Source organism: Phocoena sinus, chromosome 8 (assembly GCF_008692025.1).
Source record: "Phocoena sinus isolate mPhoSin1 chromosome 8, mPhoSin1.pri, whole genome shotgun sequence".
Classification (NCBI taxonomy): Eukaryota; Metazoa; Chordata; class Mammalia; order Artiodactyla; family Phocoenidae; genus Phocoena; species Phocoena sinus.
In genome coordinates this window covers 11949803-11971287 of record NC_045770.1, presented here as the reverse complement: position 1 = coordinate 11971287, position 21485 = coordinate 11949803, and the positions used below count along the sequence as shown (strand labels likewise).

Below are 21485 nucleotides of genomic sequence, written 5' to 3'. Positions count from 1 at the left end.
TTTTAAATGAGGAAGCCCAGTGATAAGAAAACAAGCTGTCAGGGATTTGCCTTTCAAAACATAATAATGTAACTTCCGGAAGGCAATCAAGGGGTGGTACCAGTTCTGCGCAGGTTCTTATACCTTCTATAGGGGTGAGACCATGAGCGGAGTCAGGCATAGGGAGGACCCCAGGGTGTTGAAACGTCTTCCATCAACAGCCTTGACTGATATTTACCAAACAACTTCTAGGCATCGGGCACTATTCTGGGTGCAGTGTGGGGTTCGAAAATGGGGCAGACACATCCCTGCTCTCAGGAAAACACAGGCCTCGGGCGCAAGAAGACACAGGCATAAAATATGTTGGCACCACAAGCACCGTCACAAAGGCAAGCGCTCTTGGGGTAATTGAAGACTTGATTTTGGTCTCTGTGCCACCACTCGGCCTTACCAGGCGGCCATTGGCTCTGTTCTTCACCCTGGTTCCCCCGGTCTCTCGGTGATGATGGAATCCACTGCCATTGGGAGTGGGGACCTTGAGATTTTCCTTCCCGGGACATTTATAAGAAGAGAATCAAGGTCCCCGTGAGAACCTGATCCACCCCAGGGCTCCTAACACTTTGTCATTTCGGTTAAGGTCACAGCCAGCCGGGCAGCGTGGCTGGGGGAGCACAGGGCACCTGAGTGAGGCTTGGCTAGAGCTCATGGTGGACGACAGGAGCCAGAGGGCCTTTACTCCCCTCCCATCCTGAAACTGGTTAATTTTACGTAATATGCCTCTCAGCTTAGTGCCTCCACCACTTAGTTTGGGAGTTATGATACATGTTTTCCTGGATATACTTAGGGTAACATTTCCCACCGGACATTCTGTAGAAGGCTCCTGCGAGACATTCATGGATTTGGGGCGGAAAAGTGTTCCATGGTCAGTATGTTTGGAAAGTTTTGGGTTGAGCAAAATTAAGCTGCTTTACTGTAGGCCTTCTTTAACCCTTTAATGTGCTAGCGTGCATTGTGAATCTTGAAAAGGTGACTAGAACACGCAGTGTTTGCTCACCTCATTTGAACGTGGGACCTTGTTTTCACGAAACGCCTGTTAACGCCTCCTGGAAAAGCTAGTGTCCTGAGGAACACGCTCTGAGAAATAACTAGAGCTTGGATTTTCTTTGCGTACAGACTGGTGGTGGTCAGCTGGTTCCCATATTTGCTTAGATACCAGTCTTCAATAGCAGCAGGAGAGTGTTTAGACATAAGGAAGCATTTCCTAACTGTGGGGATGCTTAAAGAATAGAGCCTGGAGTGTCCTGGGAAATTACAGTAAGAGAACACACCACCCCTTTCTTGTCCTTTTACAAGCTCTCCCATGGGTCATTATAAATGCAATGGATTAGCAAGGAAGCTCCTGGATCTTTTTATCTTAAGGGGGCCTTTGAAAATAGGATATAATTAGGGGATGAGAAGGTAGGAATTAAAAGGCAGGAAGACAGGCTGGCTGACTTCTGGAGGGGCTGTCGCTAAGTGTCTGTAATTCATTCATTCATTCATTCTTTTTTTTTTTTTTTTTTTTTTTTTATGCGTTACGCGGGCCTCTCACTGCTGTGGCCTCTCCCGTTGCGGAGGACAGGCTCCGGACGCGCAGGCCCAGCGGCCATGGCTCACGGGCCCAGCCGCCCCGCGGCACGTGGGATCCTCCCAGACCGGGGCACGAACCCGCGTCCCCTGCATCGGCAGGCGGACTCTCAACCACTGCGCCACCAGGGAAGCCCCATTCATTCATTCTTACTCTGCCGGTGACGTGCATTTCAAGGAAACACGTTCCGAACTCAGGTTTCCAAGGCAAGTGGAACTAAAGAAGCAGGGAGCCAGAAGCTGCCCGCGATCTCATGGTAGCATTTCGGTAACTGTCGCGTGTTGAACACTTCCTTTGGGCCAGATGTGATACGCCTTGTGCGTGCATCTTACTTGTTCCTTGAACAATCTCTGAGGTTGCTGTCATTGCACCCACTTTACTAAATGAGGATCTGAAGCCCAGATCCTGAAGGCCATACTTCCTGAAGGTCATACATTTCAGTATAGTGTGGGACCTGGATTGGAACACCAAAGCCCCTACCGCGTATCCCCTCTACTGCCACGGTGCGTCTGTAGACATCACAGTGTCGGGGATTCCTGAAATGGGCCTCCTTCCACCAGGCTGTGCGTGTGAGGATAGGGCGGGGCGTGATGAGCTGCCCACATCGACGAGGAAGCCGAGGGAGTGGGGACGTCTCCCTCCACATCAACCACAGCTGGGGAGGCCCCTCGGTTGCCTGACAGCAGCCTGGCTCTGCACCCTGCCACCTCCCCCTTGCCAGGTGCGTCTCTTCTCATTAGCCATCTGTCCCCTCGTGTCTGCTGATAGCCCGTGGCGCATGGGTAGCTGCCCTATTAGGGAGACAGGAGATAATATCAGCTTATGAATCAATACGTTCTCTGGCACGTCCGTGTTCCCCTGGCGGGAGTGTGGCAGGATCCAAAATACACTTAATCCTCACCCCACTCTACACTGTCAGGGGTTGGTGGCTCCAAAGGGGCCTTTGTAACTTCAGTCCGCAAGCTGCAGCTAATAAGGATGGACTCCGGGCAGAGCTCAGGCCTGCGGCCCAAGGGCTTGGCCGTGGCTGTGGATGTGAGGGAGGATGCCGGGGATGTGCCAGGGGCCTAGAGCAGCTGAGTCTTAAGACAAGGAGGCCTCCTGAAGGAAAGTCGTGTTTCTGCTCAGCCACAAAGTAAGCCCAAGACCCCTGCCATCGGTCCTGTCAGGCTAGTGGCAGATGGCTTAGTCCTGGGGCCTAACGACCATGTGCCCACCGGGCGCAGAGCTGTGTGCGAGGCACGTGGAATGAACGTGTGATGAATGTGAATTCAACGCACAAGAATGGCCTGACCCGCATTTGAAGGCATTATTCCGGGAGCGGGAATTGGCGAGCCGAATTGCCTGGTTTCCCTATATAGGGCCAAGGTGGGTCTTGGGAGTCCAGGGCTCTGAGCTCAGCCCTGCCTGAGGAGGGAGATTCTTCTCCCTGTGACACTATCTGGCCTCAGTGAGACTCACGCCTGCAGGTTATAGCTGAGTGAACACGTGGCCCCGGTCAGGTGATCGGGTGAGGGCCACGCCTCCTGGGAGAATTCCTTTGAGCTTCTAAATGTCACTGCCCCACATGGGGCTTCTCTGACTGCCTCATCTCAAGTAGCAGCCCCACCCTAACCCCCCAGAGATATCTGACAGTATATGTATTTATTTGTCTATTTACAATCTGTCTTTTCCCCGAAGCTGCAAGTTCCTGGACATCAGGAAATGTGTTTCTTGTTCACAACTTCTGTGTCTAGAACATCCTCTGTGCCCGTGTCTGGCACATAATAAGCACTTAAATGTGTGTTAAATGAGTAAACAATAGTAATAACAAATGAAGGCGCAGCCCCACCTGCAGACCTTCTTAGCAAACTTGACCTTGTCACTCCTCTGCTGACAGTGCCCTCAGGTCCCATCACTACAGGATGAAGTGTGCGTATAACCTTGGGCCCAGCTGTAAAAGCAGACTCCTGGGCCTCGGCTCCCGAGACGCAGATTCAGCTGGTGTTCGGTGGGGTGCAGGGATCATCACTTTTTTTACAGATACCTGGGGGAGTCTGATGGCAGGTATTCTGCGGACACACTTTGAGGAGCGATGCTTCTGTCAAAGTACACTGCAGGCGCCCACGCACTGTCTCACCTCCATGCCTTTGTATCCATGGTGACTTCTGTCTGGAATAGCCTTTGTCCATCCACATTTTCTACCCAGAAAACGCCTAGGCATCCTTCAAGGCTCAGCTCATGGGTCACACCTTCTGCAGACCCAGTCCTGCCTCCACAATCTCATCTGTGTTTTTCTTTCTCTCTCCACCCAGAGCATCATACACATGCCTCTCTTAGACATCTTTCTGTTTATTTCTCTCTTCTCCCTCCTGGCACCTCAACACCGTGAGCTACGTGAAGAAGAACTCTCCGTTATCTCTGGACTCTGACACCTAGCAGAGCGCCTGGCAATGGTGTCCACGTGGCTAGAACGCACTGCCCAGCTGTACTCCTGCAGAGCCCGCCCCACTCTTCCCTTCCTAACCCTGCTCTGCTCTGACTGCTGCGTCTTTCAGGAGTTTTCGCTCCAGAGGATGGACAGCCTCGTGGATGACCGCGTCAACATCCTGGGATTTTCCATTTTCAACCAGTCCCATGCTTTCTTCCAAGAGTTTGCCCAGAGCCTCAACCAGTCCTGGCAGGAGAACTGTGACCATGTGCCCTTCACGGGGCCCGCAGTAAGTGCCCACCAAGCCCCTCCCTGGTGCCCCTTTGCCGCCACGCACGCCCCCTCTGTGCGCCAGACCCCCCTGGACTCCAGCCTTCTCCGGGCCCAGCTCAAAAAGAGGCTGTAGAAATGCTGGGAAGTGGTCACAAGGGACACGTTTGGGGAGGTGGGGAGCCGTGAGCAGCAAGCGTGGAGGAGTCAGCAGGGAGAGAGGCCCCGACGGGTCACGTAGTGATGTCTGTGGCCAGACTCCTGATGATGCTGTTGCTAAGACCCGCCTGAGTTCAGGATCCAAGACTCTCACCACTGGAAAGGGCTTTAGCTGATCTGTTCCCTCATTTCTCAGACAGACTGAAGCCCAGGCTGGGAATGGGGGTGAGGGACGAGGATGCAGGGCTCTTGTTCAAGGACAATCACCAAGCCTCTTGCAGGTGACGCTAGATTCTGATACTCCTGGTCCAGTGCCTTTCATCTCCCTGGACCACTGTCCCCGGTAGAGCTTGTCCAGAGAGACTTCCTTTGTGCCTTCACCCGTGTGTTGCCCCCCTGCGCTTCCTTCCCCTCCATTTGTGATGGAGACAGAGGTTTCCCTGGCTGTTCTCCACTGGGCCTGATGTCCTTACTCTGTGGGCCAGCTCAGGAAGGTCTGCTCGTGTCCATTTGCTAAATGACAGGTTCTCAGGAGATGAGATGGCGTGGCTTTCTAGATCTGTCCTAGCCAGGTTACATTGAAGCCTCCCAAAGCCCCGTAAGGCAGCTCATGTGATGCTCACATAACTTTCCAAAGGGTCAGAGCTCATGCAAAGCTCGGGGAGCTTTCATCAGGGAAGCGCATGGGAGAAGGAGGCGTGAGAACTTGAGTCGCAAGGCTCTTAAGGTTCCAGAGCACATCCCAACAGGGTATTTTAGAGCTGAAAGAGGGAAGATTCCATAGGAAGGATTTGGCAGGGGCGAAACATCTGAAAGACGGGAGTCCTCACCCCCAGGGGCTTAAGGGATAGTGAGTATTTCCTCAAGCACAGGGTAGGGGTAGGACCAGGCTCACCCCTCCTGGCAGGAGTGCAGCCCTGTGCTCCTGGTCTCGTCCGTGGGTCTTACAGTCATGACTCGGTATTGTAATGAGGTGCTGACACACTTCCGAGGCTCACAGCACAGTATCAGGAGAGAAAACAAAACCTGCCACCTCCTCTCCAACCCGAACCGTTCCACATTTGGCTTTGGCCAAGTGAAATTAAGGGTCCCGGTGCCACACTGCTGATGTCCCTCTGAGGGTTTCAGCCCTTCCATTCGTGCTCACATTGACCACGAACTGGCAGGTGGGAAGCCCTTGGTACCTGCCTCATAAGGGCCCAACACCAAGGCCAGGCAGTGCCACTCACAGGGCTGTAGGGCCAGCTCTGGCTGTGCTCACATGTGCTGAAAAGAGCACTAGCCTTAGAGGCACAGGACCTGGATTCAAACACTGGCTTTGCTATTTTCTTGCTGTGTGATCTTAGGTAGCTATGTAACCCTTCTGGGCCTCAGATTCTTTTTTCTCTAATTTTGGGCAATTACGCTTGACCATGTTAGAGGATTGTTGTGAAGGTAAAATGGGATATGCTTCCATCCTCAATTCACAGTTATTCATTAAATGAGTTTATTTAACATCCCATCTGCCAGACACTGGGAGAAGCATTAGTAAATACATCAGGCAGCTTTTGCAACAGAAATGCTGTGTAACAAGCTACCCTCAAATCTCACCAGCTTACAGCGATGAACGTTTATGTAGCTCGTGCATCTGAGGGTCAGCTAGGGATCAGCTAGTCTACGCTGGCTCAGCAGCCAGCTCTGCCAATCTGGCTGAGCTCACTCAATGCCTGGGGGTCGGCTGATCTAGGCTGGGATGGCTCTGCTCCACGTGCCTCTCATCCTTCTCCCGACCCAGCAGGCTATCCTGGCATGTGCTCGTGGGGGTGGCAGGAGAGCAACAAAGCAAGTGGAAATGCACAAGACCTCATAGTCCTAGGCTCCCAGGACAGGCACACTGTGACTTCCACCTCATTTCGTTGACCAAAGAATGCCACGTTCACAAACTCAGAGTCAGGGAGTGAAGAAACGGACAGAATGCTGAACCACTGATGCTTGAAATTATCCCACCCTGACGTCTTCCTCCTCATGGCACCCTAGTAACAGACAAGAGCGGTTGTGCATCCCTTTTTGACAAATGAAGAAACTGAGGAGAAATGAGGAGAGCCGGGGCCTGCCGAGGGCCTCCAGAGGATGGTGCTACAGGGAAGCCTGGACTAGAGCTTACAGAACCTTCCAGCCATGGTCTCTGTGGTCACTGAAGGGAAGGTGATACAGCAACTCCTCACCTGGAAGCAACAAATCTTTCTCGAGGCTTCTCGCTTCAGCATCTACCTTTGGCAAAGCTGTGCCTCTTCCCGTAAATTCCCAGCACAAACAGCCCAGCTCTTTCATCTGCTGGGGAGCCGGGAGGTGAGAAAGAATCAGTTCCAGGAAAGCGCAGCCCGGTTTGTCGCCCCATCCAGCTTTCTAAAGAGGCTGCAACCGCTCCTGTCTCGGAGGGACTGCTCTCCTCCCCCTCCCTTTCCTCCAAGGTCCTCTCCCCTCTCCCCTCCTCTCTCCATCGGTTCCATTCTCTTTTCCTTCTCATCTCCTCCCCTCACTCTTCCCTTTCCACTTTCCTCTGTCACCATAACCTCCTTCCTTCCTTTCTCTTTCTGTTCCTCTTTCTCTCCCACATGCCACGTTTTCTTTGCATTTTCTTCTGTCTCATTTCTTTTCCTCCCAACTGGAGTGTGTCTCCCTGTCTTCCTCATCTTCCCAGTCGGCCCGTGATATTCCAGTTGCAGCTCGCTGGAACGGGGGCCCACTTCCAAGGGCACAGAGAGGGAGTGGCTGAACCGAAGGGTGACCACCAAAGGAAAAAGCTCAGTGCTGCGCCCACCAGGCTGTGTCCGCCAGGTGGCTGCCAGCGAGCGACAGACATGCTTCTTGCCAGAGGTGATGACAATGACAGAAGACAGTGTCGTGAAGGGAGACACATCCCCTCTAATTTCACGTGCCGATCCCATTCATCGCGTGGCAAAGAACAGAAATAGTGGAAAATCATTAAAATTACAGATGGCTAGATTAAGTAATTAGAATTTAGGCTAAAACAGCTGTTTGTAATTAAGTGTTTATTTCATTGAATAAAACCCAGATTGTAAGAACTACTCCATGAGATTTTAACGGTTCCTGTCCTGGTATTATGTTGGGGGTCAGAGTTTAAGCGACAGAAGTTCTGAGACAAACGGACATCCAAGAGGACTCTGGGAATCCAGTGATCTGGGGGATGTCGGGGAAGATTAGGGTTACAGGTGTGAGTTTAGAAGACATTCTTATTTTTATTTGGATGGGTGGGGGAGAAACTCAGCTGCTATTCCGAGTCAGGTTGATTCATCTTAATTTATACAGAGTCTTTCATTCCCCTGAACAATTTACAAACAGCTCAAAAGAAGATAACAATGAAGAAACAAATTAAAATATAAAAACAAGAGAATCGAGGGTGTTTGCCAAGCAACATTTTGGAGCCAAGGAAGGAGAGGATTTTAAATGAGGGCTGAGTCATTTGGGGGATTTAATATTCAGAAGAGACAGGACAGGAGAATCAGAGACAAGACCCAGAGGCACACACATGTGGATGGGAAACAGAAACCACAGAAAGACAGTGAGGGCTCGTGAAAGGGAAGCGGATGGACGACGGGAAGGGGCAGGGATGGTGGGCACTACAGGCCCAGCCCTGGAGACATGGATGGAGCACCATTTGGGTACCGGAACTCTTCCCCAAATGCTTTCCAGAGCTAAATTAGTAAATAATAGTAGAGGAAGAAAGCAATTCGGAGAGCAAAAAGGTGCTTTGGGATGGAGACCCTCAGTGAGATGGAAAAGTTTATGAGCAGAGATTAGATTACAGGCTCTCACACCATCGGAGGTGACATTGGCAATGGTGGACGGGGTGGGGGGAATAAGCTGGAGGAGTGTGGATGGGAGACAAGGTTTCAGAGAAGCAGCTGGAGGATCCCAGTGAGAGACCTAGGCTGATTGCCAGGAGCCTGTGAGAGAGGAGCCGGCTGGTGATCTACGGAGGACCCTTAGGAGGCTGAGCTGAGAAAAAAAGAAGGTGTTCGGGACTTAGGAGGTTTCAGGAGCTCAAATCAGCCCAAGTTGAACTGCAGAAAGGACCCATGAAGCCCAGAGCACACTGGGGACACGTCAGCTGTGTCACCTCTCTGAAGGCAGGATACAGTTGGAGGGGAGACAGGGACCTTGATGATGTTCCTTCCATCCTCTTCCTTCTTCCCACCCCCAGCATCCTTTGCTGGGGCTGTAATTACTAGAAGCACTCGAAGAATCTTGAAGGCCCCAGAGTTCAAGATGCCAAAGAACACTGCAAACAGACACACGCCGATTTCCCAGCGTCTGGATCATTTGCTAATAAGGGAGCATCAGTGAAGAAAACCACGTCCCAGACGGAGTGGGAATAGCGGCAACCATGTGGCAGGAGGAGCTTGGGGCCTGGTGGGAGGATGTGAGAAATGGCATGGTGAGCTGTGTCTGCAAGTCTCCGGGGACCAGCACGCAGCCTCGTGAGAAGAAGAAGGGGGTTAGAGAGCAGAGAAGGCCAGGCCTCTCTGGGGGCCTGCCCTGAGACAAAGGGGGTCCCCAAGGCCTCGGTACCAGTTAGGATGCTCTGAGATTCAAGTAACAGAAATCCGGAATGAAACGGACTCTTGCCAAAAAGGAAGTGTGTTATCATGTGTCACAGTAAGTCCAGAGGTAGGGCAGATCCTGGAGCGATGTCGTTGGAAACCCAGGTTCCTTGCATCTCTGCTCTGCGCCCTTGGTGTCAACTTCATCCTCAGGATGGAGCCAGGATGGCTGCGGCAGGTCCAGGTGTCATGTCCAGACCCAGTAATGTCCAGAGGAGGAGGAAGGACAGCCTCTCCTAGAGACAGGAAACTCGTCTGAGAAGCCCCTCGCTGGAGCCCCGCACTCCAGGACTCAGTTCGTGTTTCATTGGTCAGAATTGGATCACCTGCCCAGTCCCAAATCCCATATTGGCAGGGGAGATGGGATGTCTCTTGGAGCGCTCAGGCTCACCTGGGAGCTGGGGCTGGGACCCCAGAAGCACATGGCTGATTGGGGGAGGGGAGGACACCTGCAGGAAACGGGGGTTCTGTTAGGAGGAAGGGGAGAGTGGGTGCTGGGGGGCAGCTGGTGGTAACCTTCCACTGGCCCTTCTGTCCTGCCCTTATAGTCCTGTTCTAGTAGAGGCCCTAAGTGGCTCTTAACTGAAGGGCTAACTTGAGGACAAACAACCAGTCAGACCACGAGGCAAACTGGGTGATAACTAAACCTAGGGTAGCAGAGAAGCCTGCCTAGCACCCTTCCCTGTGCCCAGCTCTGGCTCAAGAGTCTCAGGCTCGCATCTGCTGTTGAGAAGGTAACTGCATCCAGGAAGATTGCCCCATGCTGTCCTGGGAGGCGAGGCACGGATAATTCTGATAGAGCAATGACATCCCCTGGCTTCTCCAGAGGAGCCTTGCCAGGAAGGGAGGGGGAAAGAGTGCTGCAGAGAGGGGTGGAAACCATCCTGGACAAAGGGGTGCTGGGCTTCCAGTCTAGTCCTGTCCTGGCTGAAGACCTGCCTTCATTTGTAAAATGAGAAGGTTGGACTAGTTGATTTCTAAGATCCCTTCCAGCTCTGACACGAGTGATTTTGAGAATCTCAGGATGGAGAGATTAACTGGGAGGCAAGGGAGACAGAAATTAGTTTAAGGCATCATTTAAATAGCCAAACGGAAGGATGGAGAATCAGTGTCAATAGGGGTAGCTACCTCTCCCTCAGGTAGATGTGTGTCTGAGCTGGAAAGGGAGAGTCTGTAGCATTCATAATTTCCATATGTCCTTTGGCAAGGAAATGTGAGAGGTCCATTCATAAAGGAGCCACTTGTGCTCAGGGGGAAACGAATTGTGTGCAAAGGACAAGACAGCTGTAGGCTTGCTGAGAAGCATCCAGCGCCACGCAGGTGAGCCTCGAATCAAGTGAAGGAGGAGCTCAGCTGCTAGGGGTAGGGCAGTGGGATGGAGAAGAGGATGCGGTAGGTGATGGATGAACTTGGAGGAACGTGGCTGGTTTTCACGGCTCAGCGGGACCACAGAGGCTTCCACTGACCCTGATCATGCGACTTAGGTGCCCTTACCTGCTTGGTCTCCAGGTCACAGGTGGCCACAGGTGGCCACAGGTGGCTTCAGGACCGGGCCAGAAAGGAGGGGTGATTGATAGAGCTGGGAGGGCAGAAGACCCAGCGAAGGCAGAGGGGACACAATGGCTCACGCCTGGTGGGATGTCTCAGCGGAGAACAGGAGGTGCTGAGGTCTGCAGTACCTGCCGGATCGTAGGGGCTGAATAGATGCGTGAAGAAGGGACAGAGGCGGGTGGAAGGAAGGAAAGAAGGAGCAAGAGAGGGAGAGAGGGTGAGAGGGAGGAAGGAAGAACACACTGGCCAGGCAATTTTGCGTGCAAGTAAACTGGAATTGGGGCAGAGAACTTTATTTTGCTCTTTTTCCCTCTAATTGCCTTCTAGAAAGATTATCCAAAGTCAGCCCACCCAGTTCCCATGACAGACCTTTTTGCCCAACATGGAGCAAAACTGTGGGGAAATACATCCCTCTTCCCAGCCCATTTTCTGCCCCGTCGCTCCCTGTTCTTGCTACTCCCCAGGGTCCTAGCTCAGCCAGGACGGGCTTCCTGAGCCCCTGCTGATGCCCGTGGGCACCTGGGGTGCATAACCCCGCCCTCGGGTATGGTGACCCCTGAGACTGGCAGTTTAGAGGGCACTTTCACTGACCTGTGAGGCAGGGATGCTACCTCTTGTGTGCAGGAAACTTGCTGCCCCCGAGGTTCCGTCACTCAGCACGTAAGAGAGGCCTGGGCGCTAGACTCGGGGTTCGGTGTTCTGAGTTTTGAGCCCTTTCTCCTGCACATCCCTGACTCAGGCTGCTTATACTGTGTCTGGAGAGCTTGAAAAAGATCCAAGAGGTCACAAGCTGGTGCCTCTCCCTCCAGCCTTGGAGGGACCGGTGTCCCAGGGCCCGGCCAGCTAGGAGGGAGGTTGTAAGATGCCACATGGAGAGTGTTCTTGACGGGTTAGGCTCTGAAGGGACGGTGCTGATTGCCCGTGGTGGGATGTCAGAGTTCAGTGAGGAATTTGCTTTGCACTGGGACCGAGGGTTGAATTCCAGAGCCCAACATCACACCTCCCACGAGGAGGCCTCTGCATGCCTTCCTGGGCCTCCCCTCAGGGCCCCGTACAGTGTAGACCCCGTAGTGATTCACACTGGGTAGGTTCTCTTGTCATTAACACAGCAGAGTGTGGCCCCCTCCTCAGATGGCACATTCCCCAAGGACAGGCATCTTCTGTTCCTCTGCTCCTGCCACCTCCTCCCAAACACCCCAACCTTCGCCTCCCCAAAGCTTGCAAACATCCGGTTAACCGGGGGTGTGTTCAGGCTGATCCTTGTGGTCAGATTTCACTCAACATTTAATTCAGTTCAAGAAATACGTCTTGGGGGCTTCCTGTACGCAGGGTCCTGGCTCTAGACGAGATGCAGGCGATATTGAGGTCCTGTGTGTTCCTGCCCTAAGCACTGGCCGTTTCACAGGGAGGTGAAAATATGGACAAACAGATGCACTCGCCCTCCCCTGCATTTAAGGCCCTCACGACACTCTCCCCCCCTCACTTCTGGTTTATTGCTTTCTGCCCTCCTCCCCCCATGTGTGCTCCACCCTCCCCCACACTTTGTCTTTGGCCCCGCAGTTCCCCCTCTGGAATGCCTTTCTCCTCTTCCCAGCTTCTCCCCACCCCCAGATCCAATGTCTTTCCTACCAAATCCCTCAGTGCTCAGTTCCAACGCTGAATCCTCCAAGAAACATTTTCTTGATCACCCAACCAGTTAAGGTATCTTCTCTCTGGACCCCCCAACAGACCTTTTGGCCTGTGTCACTCAGTTTCATGTTACCTTTATTTGTGTCCTATCTCCCCATCTCCCCTCCCCCATTCCACTCTAATCTGTCACAGGAATAGGGTCTTGCTTACTGCTGGGCTTTGAACTCACCATATACTTCATATATGCTCATCATGTTGAATAGTACAAAGTAGACCGTAATAGTAGGTACATTTAGGAAGAAACAACATCAAGGGTGTCTTCCAGGAGGAAGTGACCTTCAACTGAGCCTTGCAGAATGGGCAAATCTGAGGGTAGGCTTCCTTCCACCTCCTGAGATAAGCCCCCTGTCCCTTCCTTGGGGCTTCTCAGATCAGTGGAAGATGTTACTTCCCTGGAGAAAAGAGAGAATAGGATACCCTTGAAATCATTTGGGGCCCAAGGAGGTGGCTTGATGGTCCAATTTCAGAGAAGCCTTGGCCACCATTGTCACCTTGGGCCAGCACTGGACTCTTAGGGGAAGTGGACCCCAGAGGCAGGAGGTGGGCCCAGGGCATCAGGGACACGCCTTTACTTCTTGGTTTTGCTTTTCTTTCTTCCTCCTCTTCTCCTTTCTTCCTCCTTTCCCTTTCCTTCCTTTACACCTGTCACTTCGTCTCTCTGCCCCCTCCCAGCTGTCCTCCGCCCTGCTGTTTGACGCCGTCTACGCTGTGGTGATGGCGGTGCAGGAGCTGAACCGCAGCCAGGAGATCGGCGTGAAGCCCCTGTCCTGTGGCTCAGCCCAGATCTGGCAGCACGGCACCAGCCTCATGAATTACCTGCGCATGGTGAGGGGTGTTGGGGGCCCTGTGGGCCATGCCCAGCCTGCAGGGGGTGGGAGGGACCACTGTTCAGGGCCCCTCACCTCCAGACCTCCCCGGTACATCACAGCCCCGGGTAAAACAGCGATCTGTGGTGACCCCATTGAAGGGATCATCCATCACAGTTGTTCCCTAATCCCTAAAAGCCGCCAAGAACCCATGGCAAGTTTGTTTACAGGGCAATGGGCTTTGAGCCTTAGACTGTCAGGGGGTCTCTGGATTCCAGGCTTGGAACTTGACCCCTTGGCTCAGAGGTCGTCCCTGCAAAGCTCTGCACAAGTGAGGACAGATGGATGATGCTGTCATAGACTGTGGCCCCTCAGGGAGTTGCAGGCTCAACACTTCTGGCCTGATGCTGGGTTCCGCCAGGGTTCTCCCAGCCAAGCCACCTCTGGTGGGATGGACGTGATTCTAGCCCACGAAGAAGCCATCTCCTGTCAGAGGAGCCTGGGGGAGAGCGGCTAGGATTTTGCAGTTAGAGTCAGGTTATCCCGCAGCTTGGAGGTGGGTGAGTAGCTGCCCAAGGAGGATAAATGCTATTCACAGCCAAGGGCCTGGAGGAGGAGCTCAGGGGGAACTGAGCTTGAGCTAGCATCTCAGCATCAAGTCGGTTTATGCAGCAGCTGTGAGGTCATTGGGTGTGGGGCATCCTTTCCTCCTCTAGCCCCGGTCAAGTCTGAATTGGTTCCAGAGACATCACTTGCATAGTCTGAAGATCCTGTGGCTGAGAGCTGGACAGGAGAATGGATCTTGATGGCTTCCCTTCTCCTGGGCATCCTTAACCAACATGGTGGAATGCTTGCTTGGGGCCACATGGAAGGCAGGGCCTATTTGGTGCTGTAACTCACTCTCTCTTGGACAGGTAGAATTGGAAGGTCTCACCGGCCACATTGAATTCAACAGCAAAGGCCAGAGGTCCAACTATGCCTTGAAAATCTTACAGTTCACAAGGAATGGTTTCCGGCAGGTAAGCCTAGCCATGCCGCTGTGGTGGCAGATCCGTCCTCCTTGTTCCTTTCTCTGTCCCCAGCCCATTTCTCCTTGGCACTCAGGATGGCCTCCTGCTCTCAGTTGTCCCCAGGAGCAACAGGCTGTGTCCAGTGCAAGGCTCCTGGCAAGTCCTGGCTTCCCCCTTCCTGCACCAGGATCAGCCAGTGCGGGTCAGGGGCCGCAGCCCCAGCAAAATGCCAAGAGAGAGGCAGCCGTGCTTTATGTGGGGAGAGGCGAGACAAGGGAGCATCGTATACGGAGGGAATTCCCAGGTCGTTCCACTCTTTGGATTATTCTACTCCCTGAATCTCGCCCTAATCCTGGAACCAGGGTTAGATTCCAGGTTGCTTGCCCGTCACGTACAGATCGGATCCCATCGGGCTGAGGAATCCCTTCGGCGTTCAGTTCTCTTCTGTCAGCTCTTTTCTGACCAGCCCACCCACGCCCTTCTGCCGTGCCAACCACACCTCCCCCTCCTGGCTGCTCCCTGTCTCCTCTACCAGCTCAGGATGCTTTGTCCCCTGGAGCTCCTTTCAACACCCTCTTCCTTTCTCATTCTCCTCCATTAACCTTCTCACTCTCCTTTCCTCTGATTCTCTTACATCAGAGGAAACAGGGATTCTGGCAGTCACTCCAAGTGCCTCTCGGAAGGTCTTCCAACCTCCCCATCACTCTAATAATCAACTCTTTATTCTTAGTGTATCCTTTCTCCAACCTTAAAGAGCCTTAGAAGTAGGGAAGGATGCACTAATTAGGGCAGGAAGCAGACATACTGAAGAGCCTCCTGCCTAGCAGAGCGGCTGACCAAGGAAACGTAGCACTGAAGGGGTCACAGAATCACCTTTTCAGGAGATTATGAAGGATCATCATCATCTTCTTTACCACCACCAGCACCACCACCACCGTCTTCGCCACCCCCACCCCCACCACTACCACCACCATCACCATCGTCTTCACCACCACCATCACCATCACCACCACCGCTACCACCACCAACACCACCACCATCGTCTTCACCACCCCCACCCCCACCACTACCACCACCATCACCATCGTCTTCACCACCACCATCATCATTATCGTAGGGGCTTTCATTTATTAAGCTCTTACCATGGGCCATTTACCACAAGAAGTGTGTCATTTGTATTTTCTCATTTAATCCTACAAAGTAGTTACTTTTTATTAATCCCCATTTTACAAGTGAGGAAATTGAGGCTCCAGGAGACTGACTTGGCCTTGAACAATGTAGTAATGGCAGTTGGTTTTGAACTCAAGTACCTCTGATTCTAAAGCCCAAGTTCTTAACCACTATGACGAATTGTACATCAGACTAACCTTGGTAATTTGTTAAAAATGCAGGTTTTTTAGACTCCACCCCACAAGAATCTGATTGGGTAGACCTAGCAGAGGGCCCAGGAACGGCTGCAACATCAGGCACCCAAGGTGATCCAGGTGATACCCTGGGCTGCGCTGGGAGGGCCGTCACATCTGCATCCTTCCCCTCCGTCCTCATGCCTGAGAGGCTCCAATTCAGCCCTTCTCACGGGGGCCAGTGGAGTTCGTTTTAGTAGGACAGTGAGGCTGGGCCACGAGGCCAGATCACCCTTCTTGGAAGGCGAGAAAGTAAAAGACAGGAGTCCCAGACCGAGAGAGGAGCTATGTTAACGACTCCTCGTAGCTCAGGGCCGGAGCTACGTGATCTTTAAGCAATGACATCAGCAACCTTTTTTCATAACTTCCCAAATGGGGTGGGAGTTAGGTAGGCGGCCAGAAACTATGGGATGGAGGATCACAAAATGGTCATTTAATCTATGTAACAAATCATGTACTGACCCCTTCCTATGAGTCAGGCACTGTGCTGGGCATTCAGGAAACAAAACCGAAAAGGCACAGTCCCTGCACCGAGGCAGCCCACACTCTGGAGAGAGAGACTGACGGAAAAAATAAGTGCACTTTAGGTTATTAAACTCAAATCATGCCCTCGGGCTCATAATTCTCGGAACAAAGGAAGCTGCCTGCCTGTAGGAAAATTGTCAGGCAGACTTCCTGAGTCCCAGTGGGGGATGTGAAGTAAAGAACATTTATTCATTCTTTCAATATATATATTCTGAGTGCCTGTAATGTGCCAGGCTGTCTTCTAAGACAGAGGTGAAAAATGGGCTTAGTGTCTGCTTCGGTGGAGCCTGTATTCTAATAGGGAACAGACAGCAGGCAAACAAATACTATATAATACATCAGTAGAGGTAAGTGCTACAGGAAAGGTGAAACAGGGTCAGGAAAAGGAAGGAATGAGAAAATAATGGGGAGAAGCAGTAGTTAGGGGAGCAATGCCAAGCCCAGACCACCTGCATAGAAAGCCCAAGCTCAGGCTTTGAAAAACGCCCCTTGGCCTTCAGCCCTGCTTTGAGATGCTCCCTGGAAAGAGCCCACTTCCATCAGGCAACACCTGCGGTGACAGAGTTGGCTGGCCGCTCCGATCCCACCCTCTACTTGAAGAACAGCTCATTAAGCTCGGAGTACCTCTTCACCTTACCTGTGCTTCTCCACCAGCCGCCACTCAGGCTGGTTTTCCCAGCTGCCAGGCTGCAAGACCGCCTGAGTCATTAGGAAATAGCATCGCCAGCCACCAGCACCCATCCCTCAGCCCCACCCCAGTGCAGCAAGGGGTTCTGCTCGGAGGCATCCTACACAACAGCTGCTGCCCCTTCTTCCGCGGCACCTATGGAGGGTAGGGCTTCTCAGACCCAGGTGTGCACAAGAATGACCAATGGTGCTTGTCTTAAAATGTACTTTCCTAAGCCCTACAGCTTAGGAAATGAGTTATTTCCTAAGTTATTTCCTAATTGAGTTAGAAAACTAGGTGCATTCCAGGAATCTGCGTCTTCTTAACTAGCACTCAGATAGATGGTCATCATGCCGGTGGTCCACAGGCTGCCCTTTGACAAAGACGTACTGCAGCCTCTATGCATAGAATTTTTTCTTGACCTTCCTGCATCCCACCCCCATCTTTTTGAGCGAATGTTGAATGGAATCTGCTACAGAAGTGACCATTAAAGAGGATGATGTTTTTGACCTTCAACTACCCTAAGGGGCACACCTCCTTGATTGGACTTATAAAGTGAATCACCATAATCCTCTTTACTACCCATTGTTCTTCAACAAATCTGGTGACCATACCACTGCTTTCCTGTCTGGCTCACGTGCCGTGAGTAGCAGTGAGAACCCTGCAAGATGTATCATGGGCACAGATATAGCTTTGCAGCTCTGGTCCCCAGGTCCCATCCCAATCACCGACCCAATCTTTGCCTCTTGACAGCTGTCCTTCCCCTGCTTATCACAGGATGAAGAAATGGTTTGGGGACTGATAATTAATTGGGCTTCTGTTCCAGGGTAGGAGGAATGTCAGTATCACTCTCTAATATTCTCCCAATTCCATCCAAGGTGATGCTGGCAGGGGAGGGGAGAGTGACAAGGAACATCTCTCGAGGACCTGTTGTGTAGCAGAAGCTACATGGGTACTTTGCACAGGTCACTTCTGATCTGGAGGACAGCCCTTCAAAGTAGATGAACTCCCATTTCACAAGTGAGGAAACAGAAGCTCAAGGATGGTGGATAACTTGGCCCAAGCCCACAAGTAGCAAGGACTCCGGGCAGAGCTGGAATTCACACTCAGGCTTGTCCAACTCCCAAGCCCATGCTCATGGGTCTCCCCTTCCTGGCTTTTCTCTTTCCTGGAATCCCTAAGCCCCCAAATCAAAACACTTTACCTTGCTGCCACCCGCTGCAAACCAGGACAGAGCCTGGCTCCTGGTGACCTGCTGGGCTGGGCTTTCTTTAGTCATGGTATCTTCTCATTTGGATCTGGTTTTTTTCTTTCTCTTCCTATCTGGGCGAGTGACTATTAAGAGCTGGGTCGGACTATTTAGAAAGCATGCAGGGACCCAGTGGGTTGTAATGATAAAATGTCTGAACCAAATACCATATTCCCTGCCAGTGGCTGATTAAGGGATTATTACCATTTTAAAAATAGTTTTTTAGAACTTAGGGCTTTGTTTTTTTTTACTATTCAAAAAAATTACTGTTTTGATTCTGTTTGGAGAGGTTTTCCATCTTGGAACTCTGTGGAGCTTCCACTGGAGTCTGTTTGGGGGAAAATGTCCTCTATAGTGTCCTGTAAGTGACACTTCCAAACCTGGACCAGGTTCACTAGCTCCAGCCCCCAGTTTTTGCCCCCAGTGTGAGTTATCTCATCTCCATCCCATATTCTCCTTCCCCATCCCACAAAGGATGTCCTGGGTGGTATTGGAATAGTATAATCTCCTTTCCTAATTTGCGAGAAATCATATTTGAAAGAGGCAAGGGAAAAAAAGCACAGTCTTAGAGGGCCCTTAATCTCCTTCATTTTAACTTGGTTTAAAGATCAGAGGTTCCAAGCAGGCCCCCAGCGACTTTGTTAGGGCTGTAATAAGATGAGCACACCTTTCATCTGAGGATCAGAAATGGCTTAACAGGCTCTAATTAAGCCTTCGGGAGAGGGAGGGATGAGGCCGGGTAGTGTCTGTTGAGGGAGTTATCTCTAGCTAAAGATGAAAATTGAAACTTTCCCATTGGCTCACTGTATATCACAACAGGGCACCTCAGCTTTCTTCCTCTGTGCAATGAGGATGGTAACCCCTCAACATTTGGTCCGGCTAAGCTCAAGGATTATTGAAAACTAGATTTGCATAGCCCTCTCTTCGTGCTCTGCTGACATAGTAAGAATGGCTCTCATTTATTGGGCGTCTCCTACAAGACACACTGTGCTGGGCGTACTTAAAATTTCTCATCTTTTTATCAACCATGCATAAAAGCTATTCTGTCCATCTTACAAGTAAAGAAACTGAGAAAGGCATGTTCCTCATCCATTCAGCTGGTTAGTTCCAGGCTTGAGAACTGAGTCTCGGTCTAGCTGTTTTCAAAGTCCCTGGTCTTTCCACTCTGCAGAATTGCCCAGAACATGCTGGAGGAAACTCTGAGGCCTCTGGTCTAATCTTCCAACCCAGTGCAAGAATGTTCTCCACAGCATCCCTGAGGGAAACAGCCACACAGCCTCTCCTTGCACACGTCCTGGGCTGGGAGATTCACCACCCCCACTCCCACCCCACCCCCCCACCGCCTGCCGGGACACATTCCAGAATCTTCCAGGCACTGAGTCAAAACCTGCCTCCTAGTCCTGCCCCATTAAGCAACCCAGGATAATCAGCTTTCTCTCTTTTTACCAGCTCTTCAAATATTTAAAAATAGCTTGACTTCCCTTACATTTATTCATCCTCTTCTGAAACTCAGCATAAAAACTTTTTGAGCACCTACTTCGTGTCAAGGGCTAGAAATGTGAGATAAATAAGTCATGGTTCCTTCCAGAGCTCCTAGTCTTTTGGGAAAGGCAAAAACTGCAGTCGGTGATCACTGTCTAGTGCTTGAGTTCTTCTGCCCTTCTGATTTTTTTCCTCCCCCAAACAGTGGCCCATAGCTGTTCCCAATGCGACACAGGTGACAAATCTTTCACCACGAATGCTTTTTCGTTTGTCTGGGGCTCTATTAAAACATAAGGCCCATGGGGCTTCCCTGGTGGCGCAGTGGTTGAGAGTCTGCCTGCCGATGCAGGGGACACGGGTTCGTGCCCCGGTCTGGGAGGATCCCACATGCCGCGGAGCGGCTGGGCCCGTGAGCCATGGCCGCTGGGCCTGCGCGTCCGGAGCCTGTCCTCCGCAACGGGAGGGGCCACAGCAGTGAGAGGCCCGCGTAACGCATAAAAAAAAAAAAAAAAAAAAAACATAAGGCCCAAAGTGGGTACCAGTTTCCAGATGGGGCAAACTGGCACAGAGCTGAGAGTCCTGTGGGACTTTCACCTTCCTCACTCAAAACACTCAGTTTCTATTCACCACATTAAGTCGCTTACTGGAATTAGTCTTCAAATGTTTGATTCATTCTGAACTCTGGGCCTTGGAGTCAATTAATTACTCCTCTTGCCCCTCCCCCTAATCCCCACTTCCAAAATACACAGGGTTATTGTCACGTGAACTTTTCATAGAAACCAGCCCTGAGCCACCTTTTCCTGGACCATGGATCTATTTAACTCTGTTCCCATGGAGACTGGCAGAGCTGGCCAGGAGTGGGCGAATAAAAAACGTTGTGAACCGACAGCCATATTTTGTTTTCCAAAGCTGATACAAACTCAGCTTTCCAAGGGCCTGATTTCCTGGAATGACTTGAGTGTGGCTCTAACCAGACGCAGGAGGGTGGACAAGTGGCTTTTGTGAGTCACCCTTGCAAACCAAGAATTCAGGGATGCGGTGTCTTCCAGAAGGTTTGGGGAATCCATCTCCAGCTTCCTGGAGTTCCGGCAGGTCCCACCCATTGCTGGGAGGACAGGATGCCTCTCTTTGATCTCCTGTGCTGCCCCCTTCCCTGACAGCAGCCCACACACAGGCATGTCTGCCCCCTTTCCGGGGAGGTCTGGGTGGGATGCTCCAGCATTTGTGGCCATGGAACGTGTTTCGGCGGCACCCCTGAGTAATATAAAGACAGCTACACTTCTCATCATGGCCCTCTCAGCCAGAACACCAGGAAGTGTGGCAGACCTGCTGGGGTCTCTCCCCGCTCCAGACCTCTTCTCCTACTTGAAAAGCAAAGAACAATAGAAAATCCTAAAAACACACTGTCAGGTGATGGTCTGTGTTGCCGTTGCCCGTACACGGCATTGGGGGAACAGTGAGGATGGAGACACCCTCTCCATGGACACATCACCCACCCCCGGCATCTGTGCCCGGTCCCCCACCCCTGTTAGTGTGAGCCTCTGGGACAGCTCAGATCCCACCTGCGCTCATGAGAAGTCATTAAGGCTCAGACAAGTTGCCAGTGGGCTAGCTGCTAGGAGGGCGCCCGTGATTGCTGCCGTGGAATACATTTTCAATCCGAGGAGGGGGTTTACCATAAATATGCAGATCCTTTGAAGCTGCCTTTGTGGGTCCTGGCTCAGAGCACAGGAGTGAGGTTTGATTGCTGGAAATCAGGAATCAAACGTGCCAGCTCCCCGGCTGGGGGACGGACCTGACGAGAGAGGGCCGGCTAGGGGTGTTGCTTGGTGGGCCATTCCCAGAGACTTGGCCTTTGATGAGGAAATTCTGAAGCAGCAGTTTCTCCAGAGGGAGGGGAGAAAGAGATCGGTGGTCTGGGGGCTGCTTTGAAGGTTACTGAGAAGTCACTTATTCCTTTTAACTAAGGCACCGGGAGAACGGGGGTTGGCGTGAGGTTTAAAATAGTTGACAATATCTCACAGAATATCCTACATTCTTAGGGTTGGAGGAGA

The 21485-nt window shown here is 51.9% G+C and overlaps 1 protein-coding gene across 1 annotated transcript in view; it reads left to right on the top strand.

The window, feature by feature from the left end:
* Positions 1-21485, top strand: part of GRIK4 (glutamate ionotropic receptor kainate type subunit 4) — a 307625-nt gene that overhangs the window by 189592 nt on the left and 96548 nt on the right. The window contains exons 7-9 of the mRNA XM_032640427.1: positions 4144-4305; positions 12962-13114; positions 14010-14114. Coding sequence (XP_032496318.1) covers positions 4144-4305; positions 12962-13114; positions 14010-14114 — 420 coding nt within the window. The remainder of the gene's footprint in view (positions 1-4143; positions 4306-12961; positions 13115-14009; positions 14115-21485) is intronic.